Genomic DNA, 21570 nt, shown 5'->3' on the forward strand with positions numbered 1-21570 from the left:
CTAAAACCTTTAATGAACTAAGATTTCAGTTAGGGAAGGAAATGAGTTCTTACATATATCCAGTTTTCGTAAATGTCTTTAAAAGAGTGCAGGGAGAGGGAAAACAGGACAAAAGAAGAATCATTTTTATTAACTGTTTTCCAAAACTCTTAAAGTTGGCAGCTTTCCCAGTCCTGTTTTAAGGACTTAGATCTGGTAGCAAAAGCAATAGAATCAGGAAAACCCACAACCTTTATTGAAAACACTACTTTCTCCTATTTGAGTGTATCTCCTGCTAAGTGTTTTGGCGTTTTACTAATTAGTTTGTTTATTAACATTTAAGGAAGTTGAGATTATAAAAAATTCAGTAAAGGTGTGTTTGTTTGACTGTATAAACATGGCAGGTTATGACAAGATACAGAATCTACTGTAACGTTCCAGCAGTCATTTTTATGGCCAAAATTTATACTCGAACATTTTACTTAGAATGGAAATAAACCTTGTTTGTAATTAGGAAGTTCATTTAAATGACTCTTCTGCAGCTAGAGCAGTGTTGCCTTACACAGTGCACTCAATCTAGTTTACAAGCAGAAAGAGCCACTTGTCAAACTGAAGTGTAATAAACCAACACTTTGATAATGAGTACCACCTTCAAGCTGTGGCTGTTTTAATGGTCTCTCCTCCACTACTCAGCCCTTGGTCTTGCCTGTTTGTCATTATCATTTACCTAATACAAAAAAAGGAATGTTTACCAAATTTGCGAGTGTCTGTAAGTTGAAAGGGACAATTAATAGCATAGATCAGTTTTCTCCATACTGGCTGCATGCTATATTCAACTGAGAACCTTTTAAAATAAACTAAATGACACTGGAGTATTTATGGGCAAAATAATATCTGGGATTTACTTTAAAATACTCCAGGAGGGATAAATGACAGAAAATTGACAAAACGTTGATAATTATTAAAGTTAGGTGATGGGCACATAGAAGTTTCAAAATATTATTCTCTTTATTTTGTTCGTATGTTTGAAAAATTTTTTAATACAAAGTTAAGGAAAAAAATAGAGTACCCAGGCCCTACCCAGATAAATTAGAATTTCTGGGTTTTAGTAGTTTTGTGTTTTGGGGTTTTTTTTAAGTTTTTTTTTTCCTTTTTCTCCCCAAAGCCCTCCATGTATATAGTTGTATATTTTTAGTTGTGGGTCCTTCTAGTTGTGGCATGTGGGACGCCACCTCAGCATGGCCTGACCAGTGGTACCATGTCTGCGCCCAGGATTCCAACTGGCAAAACCCTGGGCTGCTGAAGTGAAACTCACAAACCTAACCACTCGGCCACGGGCCGGCCCCTGGGCTTTAGTAGTTTTGAAACTTAATCTTGAGTAGTTTCAGTAACTCTTCCAAATAATTCAAATTTGCAGTTTGGGTTGAGAATCACTATCATAGAAGATAAAAATCAAGATTCAGAAAGATCTGGGAAAGTTAGAATGCTCAGTTGAAATCAATGAGATAAAATTTAACGTGGGTAAATGTAAACTGCATTTAGGTTTTTAAATAAATCAGCTATACAGGATGGAGAATACCTAGGTTGGTGCTAATATTTGTGAAAGAGATAAAAGTAGGTTAGTTGATCACAAGCTTGGTATGATAATATGACGTAGTGGCTAAAATGTGTGATCTTAGACTGCGTTAATAGAATCATGGAGCCCACAATATTAAAAAACCCTCCAGGGGGCCAGCCCCGTGACGGATTGGTTAAGTTCGGGCGCTCCGCTTCTGCAGCCCATGGTTTCGCTGGTTCAGATCCTGGGCACGGACATAGTGTCACTCCTCAGGCCACGTTGAGGCGGCGTCCCACATTCCACAACTAGAAGGACCCACAACTAAAATATACCACTATATACTGGGGGACTTTGGGGAGAAAAAGCAAAAACAAACAAGCAAAAAACCCTGCATTTGTTCAGATTATATGTGGTCTTCAGGTTTGAATGACATTTTATAAAAGACTTTTATGTTAAGAGAATAGTAAAAGAAATAATAAGAGGCACAGACAATCTCATGCAACAAACATTTGAAAGAGCTAGGTATATTTTAAGCTAGGAGAAGAAAAGAATAAGCAAGAGCAGACGATAGCTATAACCCATAATATCTGAAGACCCGTCATGTTGGATAGAGTATATGTTTTGTATTGCCCCAAAGTTGCAAGGAAGTAGCATTTTATTTATCCTAGGAAAGATCTTCCTTTTTCTTTTTTTTTAAGTGTGTAAGAAATAGCTTTATTTTTCTATCTTAAAGGTTAAAAATACTCATAAAAATTTCAGAAAATCTGTATAAAGAAAATAATGATCACCCACTGCCCAGAGATAACCGCTGTAACTAGGATCGGCTACCTAATTTGTGGGGCCCAATACAAAATAAAAATGCAAGGCTCTTTGTTCAAGAATTAAGAATTTCAAGACGGTGACAGCAGAGCATTAAACCAAGCACAGAGCCCTTTTGAGCATGGGGCCCTATGGACAGGTCACAATCTCATGAAGCCAGCCCGACCGTGACATTTGGATATATAAATCCTTTCATATTTTAGAAAGGCCTTTGTAATTAATAGAAATTCCCACCAATGCACTAGGCTGTCTTTGGGAGAAGTAAACTCACTGGGGTTTTAAAGGGAAAAGCTAGGCTTTCTACCAGGGATGCTAGAGTAGATGAATGTTCTAAAGGTTGGACTACATGACCTGTTAGGATATTTTTCATCTCTAAGGTCAGTGGTACTCTATCTCCCTTCAGCCAAAAAAAAAAAAAAAATGATTGGTGAACAATAGTCATTACCTGCAAATTGTCTATTTTTAAAAAAAATCATAGAACTTTGCTTTTTTGTTATCTTGCTATGCCATTTAATAAAAAGTACTTCATGTCAGTTATGGTGGTGAGTTTTCTTAAGAAGTTTGGTGTTACTTATATGGCAGAATGCTACCAAAACCTCATAGACCTTTACCAGGTGTAGAACATCGGTACCTTACTTGGTTATAGACATTCAAAGGATGATTTGAATTTCTTGATATATTTAAATCTCTTGTTCTGTCATGCAGCTGGCAGTATCTGTTCTCTTCCCAATTTACTACAGTGTAGAACTTCCCATGTGTAGGCTGATTCATGACTTTGGATGTTCAGGCTGTCAGATGATAAACCTCTGGGTATATGGAAAAGCAACCCACAGTTATCTGCTTGTTTTCTTGTACTTTTAGAACCCAGACATTGGCACATATTGATTCCTGAATGACTTGCAGCGACTTGATGATGATTATAGCTTAATGAGCTGGAAGAGTTCCCCCAGCAACTGGAAATGTATTCTAGCGCTAGCTTCCAAATTATTTGTTGCATAGTTTTATACTAACTGCCTGATTTAATGCACTGAAAAACTGAACAATTTCCTTTCTATATAGTGTAAGGCACTTAGAATCTTGCAAACATTTCTGCTGCAAAAAAAATGACCTTCTTGTCAGTGATTTTGACCACTTTGTCCCCAGCCTCAAAATTTTCTATCAGAGAACTAATTGTTATTATGTTACTCAGGAATGATTATCTGTGGCCTGTCCTTTCTTCTGCCTCCTCACACATCCACACTACCACTGTTATCTTTCAGCTGAGCCAAACTTTTCTTTACCTCTTGGTTCTTTCTTGAGTTCTTCTAATACTGCTTTTTTTAGTGTATGTAAATAAGGAAATAGAATTTGAGCTAGTTTTATTTGAAGTGTGGTAAAGGTGAAATAAATGATTTTCCTCTCAAATTTAAAATTACTTTTTTGAAATCTATTTTAGAATTTAAATTTTTGAAAGGCAAATCTAGGAGCTAAAACAGTGCTGTGTTTAATAAATGCTATTTTTGCAGTTATAATTTATTTATTTTGATAATTTTGTCATTATTATATCTATATTTATATACATAGATGTTCATATACTTGAATCCGTTTTTTCAACCTGAAGATAGTTACCTCTTTTGGTTGTCTTTTACTACCACTCTTTTATCTTTGAGTATTTTTACTTTCTTGTCTTCAAACTGAGAACATTTTCCTTTTTTCCATTTCCTGGATAATTTCAGTCACATTGCTCTGAAGAGGCTATCTGCATATGTGTAGCTCTCACTTTTCTTTCTTTATCTTTGGACAACTTCCGCTTTTACTTTTTATCCTTGATCTCTTAGCCAGATCTCCAATTTCTCAGTCAGTTCTTCATACTGAAAATGATAGAATTATTTTTACTTTTATCTCCAAAACCCCTAGTAATTCATTATTAGTTGAAATATAATTACTTCCTCTGTCTCTCCTCTTCATTCCTATTCTCTCTTCCTAAGTACCTCCTCTTTCATAATATTTGTCTGGATTTTCTTATTTCTATTTCTTAAAGTCTTCTATTCATACTGTAACTTTTTTCATATCAGATAACTTTTTTCTTTTTTTGAGGAAGATGAGCCCTGAGCTAACTACTCCCAGTCCTCATCTTTTTCCTGAGGAAGACTGGCCGTGAGCTAACATCCATGCCCATCTTCCTCTACTTTATATATGGAACACCTACCACAGCATGGCTTTTGCCAAGCGGTGCCATGTCCGCACTCGGGATCCGAACTGGCAAATGCCCGGCCACTGAGAAGCAGAACGTGCGCACTTAACCGCTGCGCCACCAGGCCGGCCCCCATATCAGACAACTTCTTTTCTCAATAATCTGCACACGTTGCCATTGCCAAAATCTTCTTTCTCGATATTTTATCCCTACTATCAAAACCCTCTGTCAGATTGCTAATTGATAATATGCTGCATTTGTGACTCCTATTTTTACTTTTTACTGATTCCTACATCCACTCGCCTACGTTTTCCTTTCAGGTGAATGAAATTTCTCTTTATTTCTTTGTTCTATCTCCTACTCATCTAATTTACCTCCCTCTATGCTTATAATAACTTCCTAACTCACATCTGCCAACCTACCTATATTTTCATGCAAAGCTTGCTTGAAATCTTAACTTCTTTTAAGTGGGTAAAGATGGGAAAATAGCCAAAAATCTGGTTTATAATTGATTCAATTTTTTTCTCAAAAATCTGTATTCTAAATTAAAGAGAAATGCCTCAAAAAGCAAAACCAACACTCAACTAATCAAAGCTTCCAGAAAAGGAAGGTAGATATATATTTCAGCCATCTCATTGATATAGTTAAGTCAACAAATTTTGCTCCTATTGTGCCAGCAATATGTTGAAAGTTAGGGATACAAACCCACAAGTAGAAGGCATGGTTGTTCTCCTCTGAGAACTAATAATGTAGAGGAGACAAGATTAATATGTATGAAGCTCTTAGAAAGTAGTTGTAATAACTAGCCTAATAATCAAAATGCTAGGTTGTGTCGTATAGACTTTTAAGTGCTATAAGTAATCAGAGAAAAAGGAAGGCATTATTGCTTAGGGTTGCCAGTGAGGATTTCATAGGGGAAGTGGATCTTGAAGAAAATGTAGAATTTGGACTAGCTGGACTGAGCTAGATGACTTGCATTAGCATTTCTAGGTAAAAAGAGAATCGCTTAGCAAAGACCCTAAAGGAGAAATTGATTGATTGTTAAGAAAACAGCAAACTTTGTTCTAGGGAGGAGTAGGAATAATTAAATTGGAACGAATTGATCAAAAGCCTTGAATTCCAAATTGAGGAAAAAAGAATTGTTAAAAAGAAAATACCTTTACCTAAGCATTTTAATTAATCAAGGTTTTATCTTTTTTAAATATCCAAGATTTTCTTATATAATAATAGAATTAGCTAACGTTAAGTGTTTTACTATGTGCTGAGGATTGTTCTAAGTGTTTTATATGTAGTAATAACTCATTTCATCTTTACAACAACCTTTTGTGTTAGGTTCTATTTTAACCCCTTTATTTTATAAATGGGAATGATGAAAAGGTAATACAACTGGCTCAATTGACACAAGTAAGTAACAGAGCCAGGATTCAAACTCAGGTAGTCTCTGGTACCAAAATCTACATTCTTATCTGCTATATACACAGCCTTGTAAAGGAGGTATATAAGTGCTGCAAATATATCATGACATTTGGACAATTGAACCTGACTTTCTTTTTTATTGCAATATAATTTTCTCAAGCACAACTCACATCAGAACCCTGTAATCTCTTCATCCCAAATATATTTTTTCTTTAAGAAAAATATAAGGAAACCTTGGACTAGAAATTTTAAAAAAATTAATCCTTTGGTGGTTTGTCATATGAAGTGATATTGATTTTATGTCTTGTCAAATCCTTATTTCAATAGTCTCTTTATTACAACAGGGCTTCTGGTTGGGACTCTTGATTCAGTCTTAGACTCTACTGCTAAAGTAGCTCCATTTCGCATCCTACACCAGACACCAGATTCTCAAGTTTACCTGTCAATTGCATGTGGTAAGTATGATTTTAAAAATATTATTCAAGCAAATAAGGATATTAAGAAATTGAATATTTAGATTTATTTATACTCCCTAGTTGTTTTGATTTAGAAACGAGTTAAATGTGCAGCTCTGTTTTGAGAGAATAGCAAGGCATCTAATTGCTTATTTAAGAAGGATTACAGATTATTATGGTTTTTAAAAAATCCATTAGTGTGGATTCAGGGACCTGAAGCATGTGTTCCAACAGTGCTGATTCTGAGCAAAGTTTGCTCAGTGCTACTGTTAGATGACTTCTTTCTTCAACTTCTCCTGCTTCACCCAACTGCTGGGAAGACGAGGACTCCCCATGAAATACTTTGTTTCATTTCTAGTAACTCAGATGAGGAGAATCAAGCCCAAAACTTAAAGGATGTCCCCTTTAAGTATAAGCCTAAAAAAGTGACCCTTTTTTAGGTAGACACTTATGTTCTCGCAAAGAAATATGAAGGGATATCTTACAGGTAATGCTACATATTCATTCATGCTGGGGTGGTTCAGACGCTTCCACATATATAAATTGTGGGTTGAAAAGGAATTAGAATATTTTTCCTAATAAAGCAACTCAAAATAAAAAAAAAACACAGTGACAATTTGTTATTTCTTTTATGATGCCATTGTAATGTTGGTCTAAATTAGAATTCCAGATTTCTGGCCTTTTAATGCTGAAAGACTGCCTTTTTCTCTTTCTCTCTTTCTTCTCCCCCTCTTTATACTCTTTAAGTATATCAAGTAGATATACTTTAAAAAAAAAGCATGTGAATTTCTGGATAGTTCATATGTGTGAACATATAACATACAATTAATTTTTTAAGATGTGTGGCTTGTTTTTTGCATCTCCCTCTAAATTTTCGTTAGTGTTTCTGGTGAGTGTTTTCTCTTGGCTCTCTTAAATTGAATGCCATTTCACCTAAATGAAAAAGACATTACACCTGCTGACATCATGAGACATCTCTAACTTCAACTCTAAATCTGGTTGGTAGAAATTATTTAGACTAAAATATCCTTTCTACTTAAAAAAAGTATGATTATACAACTTATTCCCCCAAATTAACCTGATGCAGAAATTTAGTAATTATCTGCTAGTGAAACTTCCTTATACCTAAAAGATCAAAAATAAAGGCCTTAAAATTTCCTCATGACTTTTATTTGTGGTTCATCTAAGAAAGTTATTACACTTGGTATGATGACTTTAGTAAGATGAAAACAATTCTAACTGAATTCTAGGAAATAGGCAATTTTGCAGTTTCAGTAAATTTTTTAATGTGTCCCTTTCCATACATCATAAAACATACTAAGAAGTCAAGATATTTCTTTTGAATGAGATTTGTATAATCTTCAATGCTAGGGAGATCTTAAAGGTATGTGGGTTGTAGAGGGAGATTGATAGATATTGAAATGTTCTTCAAGCCAAAGGAACCCAGAGTCAACTGTAATATTTAGTCTGACCCTTAACAAGGCACCTAACACTGATTCAGCAGGTCACATGGATTTAACCTTGCTACAGGGTTTCTAACCTCCTTCATGAAATTTCTTTAAGTTGAGTAGGTCTTTTAGTGAAAGAGTTGACTCTGAGCAAAGGCTTCATACCTTCTGAGATAAGTAGAGTTGCCACAATTGAAATCCACGTTTATACAGTGTGCATAGGATTGTCACATGCATGCTGTTTTCAGTCACAGATTATAGACACAGTACTAACTGTATTATTTGAAGACCGAGGACTAAATTATGTATATTTATGTTCTGGTACTCTGCATAGTCTCTTAAAAGATACCGGTTACTGTAGGCACCAGTTATTAACATCTTGTTTTTAGAATTTTATATCTTTTCTCATGAGTTATATTTACTTTTCTTTCATTAAATATTTTATTCTATTTATAATGAAAAATAGTGTTCATGTCCACATATAAGGATGAAATAGAGAATAAATATAATACCTTTATTCCTTTATGATCATTATTTTTTAAAATAAGCAAATATAATTTTATTTCTTTTTAAACTAAGATTGTGAATATCAAGAGCAGTTTTGTTGTGGAGTTTTCTTTCAGTCTTTTATTCTCTTTCATTGTTCATCAGGAGCCAACAGAGAAGAAATAACCAAACATTGGGATTGGTTGGAACAAAATATCATGAAGACCTTATCTGTGTTTGATTCAAATGAAGATATTACTAATTTTGTACAAGGAAAAATAAGAGTAAGTGGCATGGATATATTTTGTAGATGGAGTATTAAAATCTTTGAAGCTCTTATTTGAGGATCAAATGTTGCACGGAAGGTCACTGTTTTACTGGCGCCTTTCAGGAATGGCAGAAGCTCGCATATGAATGTCAGAATCAGTGTTAAAGAACATTGTAAAGCCAGTGATTATTCTTTGGTGCCCTTGTCAGTGCTCTTAGGGATATTTTCATTTCAATATCTCTTGAGTTTGGAGTTTGAATGAACCCTTCGTTCAATCAAAAGAATATTTAGCACCTGTATTTGTGGTAGCTCCTTGTGAGGCATTAGAAAAAGCCTAATTACAAAATTAAAGAAAATATGCTATTCTCTGCCTTAAGAGAAACATGTATGTGTACACATAAATGCATATGATATATGTACTTGTGTAGATATACTGTACACAGTTGTATTCAACAAACTGTTTAAATATGTGAACTATATTTTCACTGGTAGGTAATGATTAATTTTCAGAAAACATTTTGTCTCCTTTAGGGATTGATTGCTGAAGAGGGAAAACATTCTTTTGCAAAAGAAGATGATCCTGAGAAATTTCGAGAAGCCCTTTTGAAATTTGAAAAATGTTTTGGTTTACCAGAGCAGGAGAAGTTAGTGACTTATTACTCGTGCAGTTATTGGAAAGGACGGGTTCCTTGTCAGGGTTGGCTCTATCTTAGCACCAACTTTCTGAGCTTCTATTCTTTTCTGTTGGGATCAGAAAGTAAGTGGTTTCTGTTACTTACCATGACTTTGAACTTGCTGACTGACCTATCAACTCTGTGGTGGTGTTAGGTTGTATATAAAGTAATAGGATTAATATTAAGGGTAATTAAACTATACATTAAAAAGTTCACTTCATCTAGAGAAAGAATCCTTTTAAGGCTAGTTGCTTAATATAGGAACCATTAGAAGTGTGTATAGAATACCTTGCATTTTGTGAGAAGTGAATGAATATTTAATAAGTGATGATGGTCATCTGGCATATAACTCTTTTCTTTTCCTTGTTCTAAACTACCTACTTTATTCAATCCATGTTTCAAAGGATAAATATAGTAGCCATAGTACCTAGTGGCCCACAGCTGCAAAGAAGAATCAAACAGTACTGTTCATAGCACACGTATAGCTTTTACATCTGTGTTTATGTAATTATGTAAAGTAGCAGATTTAAATATAAAATCAGAATAACTTTTAAAAAAATCTTTAGAATTATATCTTTTCCTAGAATCAGTAATTATTGTATGTTCATGGTTATGCTTGAAAATTTTAACTAATCTTGAACTCTAAAATATTTTCTTCGTTCATAGCATTTTTCAAGTGGTTAACCATTGTTTTGAAAGACCTGAGTGACAAACATTAATCAATATTGAGAAATTTAATCATATCTGCTTGTGACTCTTATTTGCAGTAAAACTCATCATCTCCTGGGATGCTGTCTCAAAACTTGAAAAGACTTCAAATGTCATACTGACAGAGAGTATTCATGTGTGTTCCCAAGGGGAGAATCACTACTTTTCCATGTTTTTGCATATTAACCAAACATACCTTCTTATGGAACAGCTAGCAAACTATGCTATAAAGAGACTTTTTGATAAGGAAACGTTTGATAATGACCCATTCCTTGATGATCCTCTACAAATCACCAAAAGGTATTCAAAGCTTAATTAAGATTTATTTTTTAAAGTATTGTTTGACCAAAGAATGGTAGCATTGATTAGCATTATAAATTAACTGTTCTGTGTTACATAATAGTTTTCCTTTAGAGTTAATCATCGAGTGGCTTTTTTTTAGTTTATTCATATGCATTTCACGAATAGTATTCTCCCCATGAAATTTAATCCTAAGAAGTAATAGACGTTAGGTTTGAAAATTACTTCTTGAGATCCCAGTAGGATTTGCCCTCGAGTGCTTTTAGAAATGTGGAGATTTTTGTGTGTCTGGTTAGTCTAACTCTAAATTTCTCTGTCAATAGTCTAGATAATTTCAGGTCCAAAGTTATTAAATGTGCTGTTTATTTTTAAACATAATTTACAGACAGCATCATTTTTTATGAAGAGGCAGGTTAGTGGGATCAGTGGAGCAAGGGCTTTAGAACGAGTAGAGCAACCCTTGGATGAGGCATAATCTCTCAGGACCTCACTTCCTCATCTGTCATTTATACCTCAGAGAGCACTGGGAGGGAATGAACAATATAATGTGTGAAAAAGCACTTTGTAAAATAGAAAGCACTAGATAAGTATTAAACACCATTAGTGCCTGCATCAGAAGTATCTGATAGCTGTTTGCTACTATATTTGGTTTGCTGAAGCTGACCAGAGCCCTTTCATCCTGCTCAACACTCAGAACAGTTGACTGAAATGAGCATGCCAAACAGAGGGAAGAGAGAAGATCCAGAAATAGCTAGTGAAAGCAGCTTCTGGCAAGGAGGATGAGGGTATAGACTGTATGGGAAAATGTAAGCGGAACCTAAGCCGCAGTCCTATGGACAGACCAGAATGAGTGACCTGGAGGGCTGTGTGATTACTACATAGCCCTAACTGGGTACAGTTGTTCCTCTTGCCTGTTTCTAGACAATTCCTAAAATCTATATGCATAAGAATTCCTTTGTGAGCCTACTTGCTTCTCTAAAAAATAGATCAGTGAGGTGAATTTTTTACTCCTTATTACCAAAATTAGGTTCCAGTGTGCATGATTTATAAATAGAACTCTATAAGGATTAAGAATCCTGGTTATGTTATATTATAGTTGGGCATTTGTTTTTGTAATTTGTTCCTTGATTGGCCCCCATAAACATAAAATTTTTATCATTTTATTTCCCTTCAAATATCCTCTAAATGGTCATCTATAAATGAGTTATTCATTACCAAGTCTGTATTTAATGAGATATAGGAAATCCGTTTTTGTCTATGTGTATTTATAAGAGAAGCTATTGAAAATCATATATAGCTAAATCCTTTTTTCTAGTAAGATAAAAAGAATAATAGCTTACTTAGACTTAATCTCCGAATAACTTTTTTCTAAAATGGAATATCTTTATTGCTTTGGCTTATTGTTTTTACAAATATGTATTACTTCTATAACTTAAACAATACATAAGCATAATAACAATAGTTAAGATTAGTATAGGGGCCAGCCTGGTGGCACAGCAGTTAAGTGCGCACCTTCCGCTTTGGCGGCCCGAGGTTTGCCGATTCGGATCCTGGGTGTGGACATGGCACTGCTTGTCAAGCCATGCTGTGGTAGGTGTCCCACATATAAAGTAGAGGAAGATGGGCATGGATGTTAGCTCAGGGCCAGTCTTCCTCAGCAAAAAGAGGAGGATTGGCAGTAAATGTTAGCTCAGGGCTAATCTTCCTCAAAACAACAACAAAAAAACACAAATGATCAGTGTATATCCTTCCAGGCACTTTAATGCTTGAGTTGAAAAAATATTTGCAAAAAACATGAATGGGACTAAACATCACATATTATTCTACAACCTGCTTTTTTTCCCCCTTAAAATAACATGCCATGGACATCTTTTCCTTCATATAAATAGACCTCATCCTTTTAAATAATAGTGAAATAACCCACCAAAGTATAATTTAAGTGAGGTTAAAATTGATATGGTTTTCTGTTCATATTTACCAGAATTATTTTGAAAGACATGATGAAGTGCCACATATTCAAATAGTATATGCTGGAATGGCGAATTTAGTTTTAACTTTGTTGGCTTTGAGTTAGAACTTGCATAATTTACTCACTATCCCAGGTGGCATTGCTGCTTAGCACAAGTGTTTAGTCCCTCTAGAAAAATTGTATTATTTTAAGCAATTGTTTTTTATTTATATATTTATATATCAGTTAACAAGTCATCTGTATTTATTGGCATATATCCTGTGCCCAGTACTGTGTAAGCATGTTGTTTCATCTTGCCTCTATTTGGGATTTTTTTAAACATTCATTTAAATTTTTGCTTCACTTAATTTTTTTTTTTTAAGATTTTATTTTTTTCCTTTGTCTCCCCAAAGCCCCCCGATACATAGTTGTATATTCTTCGTTGTGGGTCCTTCTAGTTGTGACATGTGGGACGCTGCCTCAGCGTGGTTTGATGAGCAGTGCCATGTCCATGCCCAGGATTCGAACCAACAAAACACTGGGCCACCTGCAGCAGAGTGCACGAACTTAACCACTCAGCCACGGGACCAGCCCCTGCTTCGCTTAATTTTAATATTATCTTTTATGCACTATTCTTCCTAAATTTTGATGCCATAAATTTTCATTTTTTAATTTTGTTTGAATTGGGGAACTCTCTTGATTTTCTGATAATGAGATATAAAAATTATTGTCTGCCAAGATTGGTTTTAGCCATATTCACACACTATGAATATATAATAATATAATAATAATCTTCCAGCAAATGACCCCTTAACAGATGGTTTGAAGACCTACATCATCTCTAACTTTTGCGCATTGTAATCTACTAATAAAACAAAATTGGAAAAGAGAACAAACAAATTTGTTAGGAATCAATGTGTTTCTTCCATTTCATAATTTGTTGAAGAACATAGCATGTAGTGTTTAATCTTTCTGCTTTACAGCACATTTAGATTAATCAATATAGGCATGTGTACACTTTAGAAGTCATCATTTGAGCCCCCCTTTTTTCTTTCCTACAGAGGTCTGGAAAATCGAGCCCACAGTGAGCAGTTTAATGCTTTTTTTAGGCTACCCAAAGAAGAGACTTTGAAAGAAGTACATGAGTGTTTCTTATGGCTACCATTCAGTCACTTCAATACTCATGGAAAAATGTGCATCTCAGAAAACTATATCTGCTTTGCTAGCCAGGATGGCAATCTGTGTAGTGTAATCATTCCATTACGAGAGGTAATGTAAATTTGGATATATATTGGTTTTCAGTTTGAAAATGTTATCATTCACAGAGTAAATTGTCCTTTAGTTCTGTAAATTATTATAAGCTCAATATGCAACATCCTTTTAGTAATTTTAAAATAATCATTTTTTTAAGTTCAGTATTATTCTTCAGGATAAGACTACCATTCTTCAGGGTAAGAGAGCTAGGATAAGAGCCTTATAGCTCTTACTGAAAGTGAAAATAGAAAAAAATTAAAAATTGATAAACAAGATAAGGGTTTAGGATGACTCAGTGGAACATGATCACTCAGACATTTATGAGATTAATACCAAAACTTAGACTGTTGCATTTGATACACACAGTCAAAAAGAATGGCACTGATAGCTTTTTTGTAAGTCAGAAGTAGTCAGCTTTGGAGCACTGAATTTATCATTTTTAAAGGCTTCAAGTTAGTTAAACTTTTTCCCTGAGAAGTGAAAGAACTTGCACTGAGGTTCCTTGTATCAGTGGTACAACTAGTTTCCAAAGTCTATTTCTTTTTTTTTTTTTTTTTAAAGATTTTATTTTTTCCTTTTTGTCCCCAAAGCCCCCCGGTACATAGTTGTATATTCTTCGTTGTGGGTCCTCCTAGTTGTGGCATGTGGGACGCTGCCTCAGCGTGGTCTGATGAGCAGTGCCATGTCCGTGCCCAGGATTCGAACCAACGAAACACTGGGCCGCCTGCAGCGGAGCGCGCGAACTTAACCACTCAGCCACGGGGCCAGCCCCTCCAAAGTCTATTTCTTAGTAAGTCATACCACAGGCCCAAACTTTTAGCCACAAAAGGGTAAGCTAAAAACATTTTGCGTTAAGGTGTCAGCAACAAGGGAAAATGTGATTCATTTGTAATATGTTTTCACCCCGCAGGTCTTAGCCATAGATAAGACAAATGAGTCCAGCAAATCTGTCATCATTAGCATCAAAGGAAAGACAGCTTTTCGCTTCATTGAAGTTAAAGACTTTGAGCAACTGGTGGCAAAACTCAGGCTCAAGTGTGGGGCAGCTTCAACTCAGTATCATGATATTAGCACAGAGGTAATTATATAGTAATCAAATCAGTTTGAAAACAAGGTTTGTGTTTCGGGTGGTGCGTTCTTTCAAAAGGAGTTCATAGTACCTTTTTTATTCATACTTAGGTTTATTTTTTAAAAGACTAAAATCAAAGAAATTGTATTCTCTAAGTCACACCATAAAACAGAAGTAAGAATTAAGGACTATCCTTTTTTAGAAACTCATACTTTCAAAAAATTATCATTTGGTCTTTCTTGACTATATTTACTGTTTATCATGTACACACCTTGTATTTTCATATATCATGGCTTTTAACAACTCAAACTGTATTTGAGAATTCGAGAATGCCTTGAAAAAGGACCTCTCCTCTTATTCTTATAGAGGGGCAGCAATCTTAAACCAATCTGACTACCTTTTATTTAATAACCAGTAGGCCAGCCTTATTTACATAATCTAGTCCAAAGCAAAATAGTGGCTTATGTATTTACTAGTTTAATATTAGAGAAGGGAAATATTCTTGGCAAAGAGTGGTTCAGAGCCTAATTTTAATGTTTAGTATGTCGTTCATGGAACTGTATAGTTACAATTCCAATTAATTTTCTTTTTCAATGCCTGGGAACATGTTTTAATAGATTGATAAGACTTACCACATTGTAACTATATATATTTTAATTAAAATTTCAAAGAAAAAATCAAGATTGGCTTTACTGGCTATATTTTATTTGGATTGGATTTTAGAGGCTCTTGCCTCTCTCTCCAGAGTAGAGACTGGAAATATTACATTAAGTCAATTATAATGCAGTATTGATAAGAATAACTTTCCGTTTGATAATAGAAAAGCACAATGAAAACATGTAATTAAAAAAATACATATATCTCAGTTCCAGACACAGAACCTTCATGTTGACCATCGGTTTTCATGCCCCAACTTTCTAATCTTTTATTCTCTTCAAGTATGTACCCAGGATATTCCTTAGTTTGATGTGAGGACACAAGTAAAATCTGATCAGTCTTCGTAGTTTCTCTTCCAGTGGTCTCATATTCTTTCTTATATCACTTTTTTTCCTGTCCTATTCCATTTCAGATTCAGTGTGTTAGATTTAGTGCTCTTCTTATGTTTCCTTCTCCTTCAATTTATCTGTGTCTCTTAAACCTGAAGAACTAGAATTTTTCCCCTGAAAACTCTCAAGTGCCTCTAGTATACTGGGTATACTCAGTTGTCAAGAAAGAATTTTGTTTCAAAATGAGTTTACCATCTTTTCAGATGTATGTCAGAGTTCTACAATTTTCTAGTTTCTCTTAGCTGTATTTAGAGGTTTTAGTAAAGATATGTACAAAATACCAGTCAGTATATTAATTTTCTTGGAAATTTGTTTTGTCATAACATCCTATTTTCACTTAAGATTTTTATGTTAGCAATGGTGAAAATATTGACTTGTTTTAGTATTATCTGTGTATGTCTAGCTTTAATGATGGCACATTTTAAAAATTAGCAGAGCTTTTAAACAAGAGCTAGTTCCATTTGATCTCTAAATGACAGAAATTGTAGTTACGTTATGTTATAGCTACACCTAGAATGCTGAAACAAAAAGAAAAAATTCCATTCTATAATTCTACCATATCTGGTAAATTTTACACAAACAACAAGACTTTTTAATCTAAATCTCAAAGCAGTTTAAATCAACAAATCTAAATATGAATACGGAAAGGACTTTAGGAAATTTTTCTTTTGAGTACATCAAAAACTGATGCAAAAGAAAGTGTTCCCAGAAGTAGTTGGGATTATGGGTAAGTACCAGTTCTGTCCAGATTTTTGAATGTGTCAATTAAAATTGTCCACATTCTATTAAGTTATGTTAAAATCTGGGTACATACACAGGTTTTGAAAAATTCTAATTAAGTGCTTAGAAAACACATTACTCTTAACTTTTATTGACACATATACTCAAGAAATATGACTAGATACGGTAATTTTTCAAAACTACTAAATGAAAGAAAAATGAGCCCTTTTAGCTAAGTTTTAAGCAAAGTGGCCTAAGAAAGAAGAGCACTGCTGAATATCCTTTACTTGATGCTTTGAAGCTGCATTATAAGTGGATCTTAGGAACTATGGAATGTCAAGACGGGGTAGAAATTGAGCTTTGCCTTAAAGTGTTTAAAAGGGCAAATATCTTCTACAGATTATCAAAGCATATGTAAACATACTTGTTTCACTAGTTCTCATAACCAGCACTATCTATCTTTCTAAGTTTTTAAATTAGAAGTAATAGCTTCCTTATCCTACACAATAATGTGGATAAAAATTATAGTGTAACCCGAGCAACTGGTGTTTACTTTAATAAGAATAAAGTAATGTCTCCTGTAACTATAAATTAGACATAGGTGTTTTAGCTGTAAGGAGTAGATTTATTTCTATGCAAGGAAAACAAATTTTATTAAAAGTAAAAGTAACACTAATTTTATATTATTCACTATGAACAGGAGCCTATGTTAAGATAAGCTTCTGATCTTTAAGAGAAGTGTTTCTTTGTGTTTTTTGTTATAATTTTTGCTTTTACAGGTCGTTTCTGGACCCCAAGCATCATTATTATGCTGAGTTTTTGAGATATTCTAATTTAAATCTGGTAGTTTGTAGAACAGTTACACATAAAGAAATGTTAATCTTAGCCGTGTCTTTCCTTCACTGTTAGAAGCCATATACTACTTCTAAAGTCACCCAAAAACCAAACTGGTCTAAGAGTACATGTTATAGAGTCAACAACCTACGTTGCTTCCTCACATGATTGGATTTTGCCTAGGCACTAAATGTCTGATGAGTGCCAAATTTATTCCCGTCACAAGGGTGAGCACCCAAATTAATGGGCATATAGAATCGGAATGGCCATGAGGTAAAACTTTCCATTCAAAAGAGCCAGAGCGAAAAAAAAAGTTCAGAAATTTAAGCTTGGTTTCTTGAATAATCTACTTTATTATACTCTTCAAACAATTCCAATATTAAATTGCTTTAAGCCAACATCTTTGAAGGTGAATGTGTTAATGTGATTTTATAAATGCTTAAGACGTAATCATAGATAGAACTGGCACTTTTGCCATCCCTTTTATAAATTTATGTTTGGGATCTCATTACTTAGATTATTTTTCTTTGCCTTCTTGGATACTTGTCCTGTGGTTTGGATATATTACTAATAGATAAACTGGTACTTCAGTCATATGCCTTAAACTAAGGGAATGTACTTTGTTTGAGATCCAGAGCTACAACCATGAATTTTTCAATCTGTTTTGCAAAAACATAACCCCTCATTAAAACAGCAAATTTTAAAATGAACAGTAAGTAGATTTGTCAATAAAAGCTTTTTAAAAAGGAAGAGAAGTGTTGTAATTTGGACCTATACTCGCTAATCATTATTTTTTATTGTAAGCTTCTTCTGTCCTACCCTTATATTCGGACATTGATTTGAATACTCCTTTCTAACTTTCCCTGAATCCTCTTAATATCCAACCCTTCTAGGGCTTGTTGGCTTCTTGGGTTTCAAGCTGAAACACCGCTGGACTGCTCTACCCTAAGCTTCTACGTTTCCTCTGCCTCAGTCATGGGCATTCTTTTCATCTTGCTTAAGCTACTAAAGTTAAAGAGATTATGTTAGCGAGCTTTTTTTTTCACTACCTCTAGTGGTAACAGTAGTACCTCTAGTGGTAACTTCTGGTATAGTTAGAATCCACAGAAGCTGGGTAACTGATCTGTTTTAAAAAGTAAAGCTTGGGAGATAATAAAATTCATGTGGAAATGCAAGGGACCCAGAATAGCTAAAACAGTATTGAAGAGGAAGAATAAAGTTGGACTCACCCTTTTCAATTTCAAAACTTACTACACAGCTGTAGTAAACAAGACAGTGTGATACTGGCATAAGGGTAAACGTATAGATCAATGTAATAGAATTGAGAGTCCAGAAATAAACTCTTAGATTTATTGATTTTTTCAACAAGAGTGCCAAGTAAATTCAACTAGGGGAAGATAGTCTTTTCAACAAATAGTCCTGGAACAATGGATATCAACATACCAAAAAAAATGAAGTTTGACCCTTTCCTTAGACCATACACAAAAATTAATTCAAAATGAATTGAAGACCTAAATGTAAGAGCTGAAACTGTAAAACTCTTAGAGAAAACATAGAAGTAAATCTTCATGTCCTTGAACTAGGCAGTTTTTTCTTACCTGTGACACCAAAAGTACATGACAAAAGAAAATAAATAGGCAAATTGGACTAAATCAAAATTAAAAGCTTTTGTCCTACAAATGATAACATCAAGAAAGTGAAAAGACAATCCACAGAATGGGAGAAAATATTTGCAAATTATCTATCTGGTAAAAGACATCTATCCAGAATGCATAAAGAACTCTTAACAACTCAATAATAAAAGGCAAACCCAATTTTTAAAAATGGTAAAAGGATTTGAATAAACATTTCTCCAAACAAGGTAAGGGATTGACCAGTAAGCACATGAAGATGGTCAACATAATTAGTCATTAGGGAAATTCAAATTAAAACCACAATAAGATACCATTTCATACCCACTAGGGTGGTTATAATACAAAAGACAGACAATAACAAGTGTTGAGGAGGATATGAACAAATTGAAATCCTCATACTTTGTTGACTGATTCTCTTTTAAAAAAATAATTTCTCTTTTCTGATATGCACTATTTGGTGGGACATACTTTCCTTTATATTTTTAATTCATAGACTTTATTTCTTAGAGCAGTTTTAGGTTTATGGAAAAATTGAACAGACAATACAGAGAGTTCTCGTATACATACAACCACCCTCTACCCTGCCAGTTGTTCCTATTATTAACATCTTGCATTTACATGGTACATTTGTTACAATGATGAACCAATATTGATACATTATTATTAACTAAAGTCCATAGTTTACATTAGGGTCCACTCTTTGTATTGTACAGTTCTTTAGGTTTTGTCAAATGCATAATATCATGTGTCCACCATTATAGTATCATGCTGAATAATTTCCCTGCCCTAAAAATCCCCTTGGTTTAACTGTTTGTCCTTCCCCCCAACTCTTGGCAACCACTGATCTTTTTACTGTCTCTGTAATCTTGCCTTTTCCAGAATGTTATATAGTTGGAATCATACCATATATATCCTTTTCAAACTGGCTTCTTTTCCTTAGCAATATGCATTTAAGGTTCCTCTATATCTTTTTGTGGTTTGCTAGCTCATTTCTTTTTTTTAGAATTAAAAAAAAATCCAACAGATATTTATTGAACTTCAGCCATGTGTGTCAGGAACTGTGCTAGGTTCTTTTTTTCCAGCTTTATTTTGATATAAGTGATATATAACATTGTGTAAGTTTAAGGTGTACAATGTGATGATTTGGTACACGTATATATTTTGAAATGATTACCACAGTTAGGTTAGTTAACATATCCTTCACCACACATAATTACCATTTTGTTGTTGTTATAGTGAGAACATTTAGAATCAACTCTCATAGCAACTTTCCAGTATACAATACAGTATTGTTAACTCTAGTCGCCATGCTGTACATTAGACCCCTAGAACTTATTCCTCATATAATTGGCAGTTTATACCCATTGATCAACACCTCCTCATTTCCCCCTACTTCTAGCCCCTGGCAACCACCATTTTACTCTCTGCTTCTATGAGTTTCGGTATTTGAGATTCTACATATAAGTGAGATCATATGGTATTTGTCTTTCTCTGTCTTATTTCACTTAGTGTAATGCCCTCAAGGTCCATCCATATTACAAATGGCAGGACTTCTTTTTGTAATGGCTGAATAATATTCCATTGTATATGTGTATATATATCACATTTTCTTTATCCATTCATTTGTCAACAAACAATTAGTTTGTTTCCATTTCTCGGCTATTGTAAATAATGCTGCAGTGAACATGGGAGTGCAGATACCTCTTCAAGATAGTGATTTCATTTCCTCTGGATAAATACCCAGAAGTGAGATTGCTGGATCATATGGTAGTTCTACTTTTAATTTTTTGAGGAACCTTCATACTATTTTCCATAGTGGCTGCACCAATTTAAATTTTCACCAACAGTGCACTAGGGTTCCCTTTTCTCTACATCCTCATCAATACTTATCTCCTCTTTTTTTTTTTTAAAGATTGGCACCTGAACTAACATCTGTTGCCAATCTTTTTTTCTTCTTCTTCTCCCTCCCAAAGCCCCCCCAGTAAAACATAGTTGTATATTGTAGTTGTGAGTGCTTCTGGTTTTGCTCTGTGGGATGCTGCCTCAGCATGACCTGACAAGCAGTGCCATGTCTGCACCCAGGATCCGAACCAGTGAAACCCTGGGCTGCCGAAGCGGAGGGCACGAACTTAACCACTCGGACCTGGGTCCGGCCCCTCTTTTTGATAATAGTCATTCTAGCAGATGTGAGGTGATATCTCATTGTGGTTTTGATGTGCATTTCCTGATGATTAGTAGTGTTGAGCACCTTTTTATGTACTTGTTGGCCATTTGTATGTCGTCTTTATAAAAATAGCTATTCAGGTCCTTTGTCCATTTTTAAATTGGATTTTTTATTTTTGCTATTGAGTTGTGTGAGTTCTTTTTATATTGTGGATATTAACCCCTTGTCTCATATAGGGTTTGCAAATATTTTCTTCCATTGCATATGTTGCCTTTTCATTTTGTTGATTTTTCTTTTCCTATGCAGAAGTTTCTTATCTTGATGTAGTCTCATTTATTGATTTTTGCCTATGCTTTTGGTGTCATATCCAAAAAATCATTACTAAAACCAGTGTCAAGGAAATTTTTCCCTGTGTTTTCTTCTAGGAGTTATACGGTTTCACGTCTTACGTTTAAGTTCTTAATTCATTTCCCCAGTGAGTAGTCTTGGCTCCCTTGTCAAATATTAGTTTACTGTATACGTGGGTTTATTTCTGGGCTCTCAGATCTGTTCCATTTGTCTGTGTGTCTGTTTTTATGCCTGTACCTCACTGTTTTGATTACTGTAGCTATGTAATA

General features: G+C 34.4%; 1 protein-coding gene across 2 annotated transcripts in view; it reads left to right on the forward strand.

The window, feature by feature from the left end:
• TBC1D8B (TBC1 domain family member 8B) overlaps window positions 1-21570 on the forward strand; it is a 67656-nt gene that overhangs the window by 7555 nt on the left and 38531 nt on the right. For both annotated transcript variants that reach the window (XM_023634368.2, XM_023634369.2), the window contains exons 2-7: window positions 6290-6400; window positions 8500-8618; window positions 9134-9359; window positions 10044-10284; window positions 13294-13501; window positions 14397-14564. In XM_023634368.2, coding sequence (XP_023490136.2) covers window positions 6290-6400; window positions 8500-8618; window positions 9134-9359; window positions 10044-10284; window positions 13294-13501; window positions 14397-14564 — 1073 coding nt within the window. The remainder of the gene's footprint in view (window positions 1-6289; window positions 6401-8499; window positions 8619-9133; window positions 9360-10043; window positions 10285-13293; window positions 13502-14396; window positions 14565-21570) is intronic.

Source organism: Equus caballus, chromosome X (assembly GCF_041296265.1).
Source record: "Equus caballus isolate H_3958 breed thoroughbred chromosome X, TB-T2T, whole genome shotgun sequence".
Lineage (NCBI taxonomy): Eukaryota > Metazoa > Chordata > Mammalia > Perissodactyla > Equidae > Equus > Equus caballus.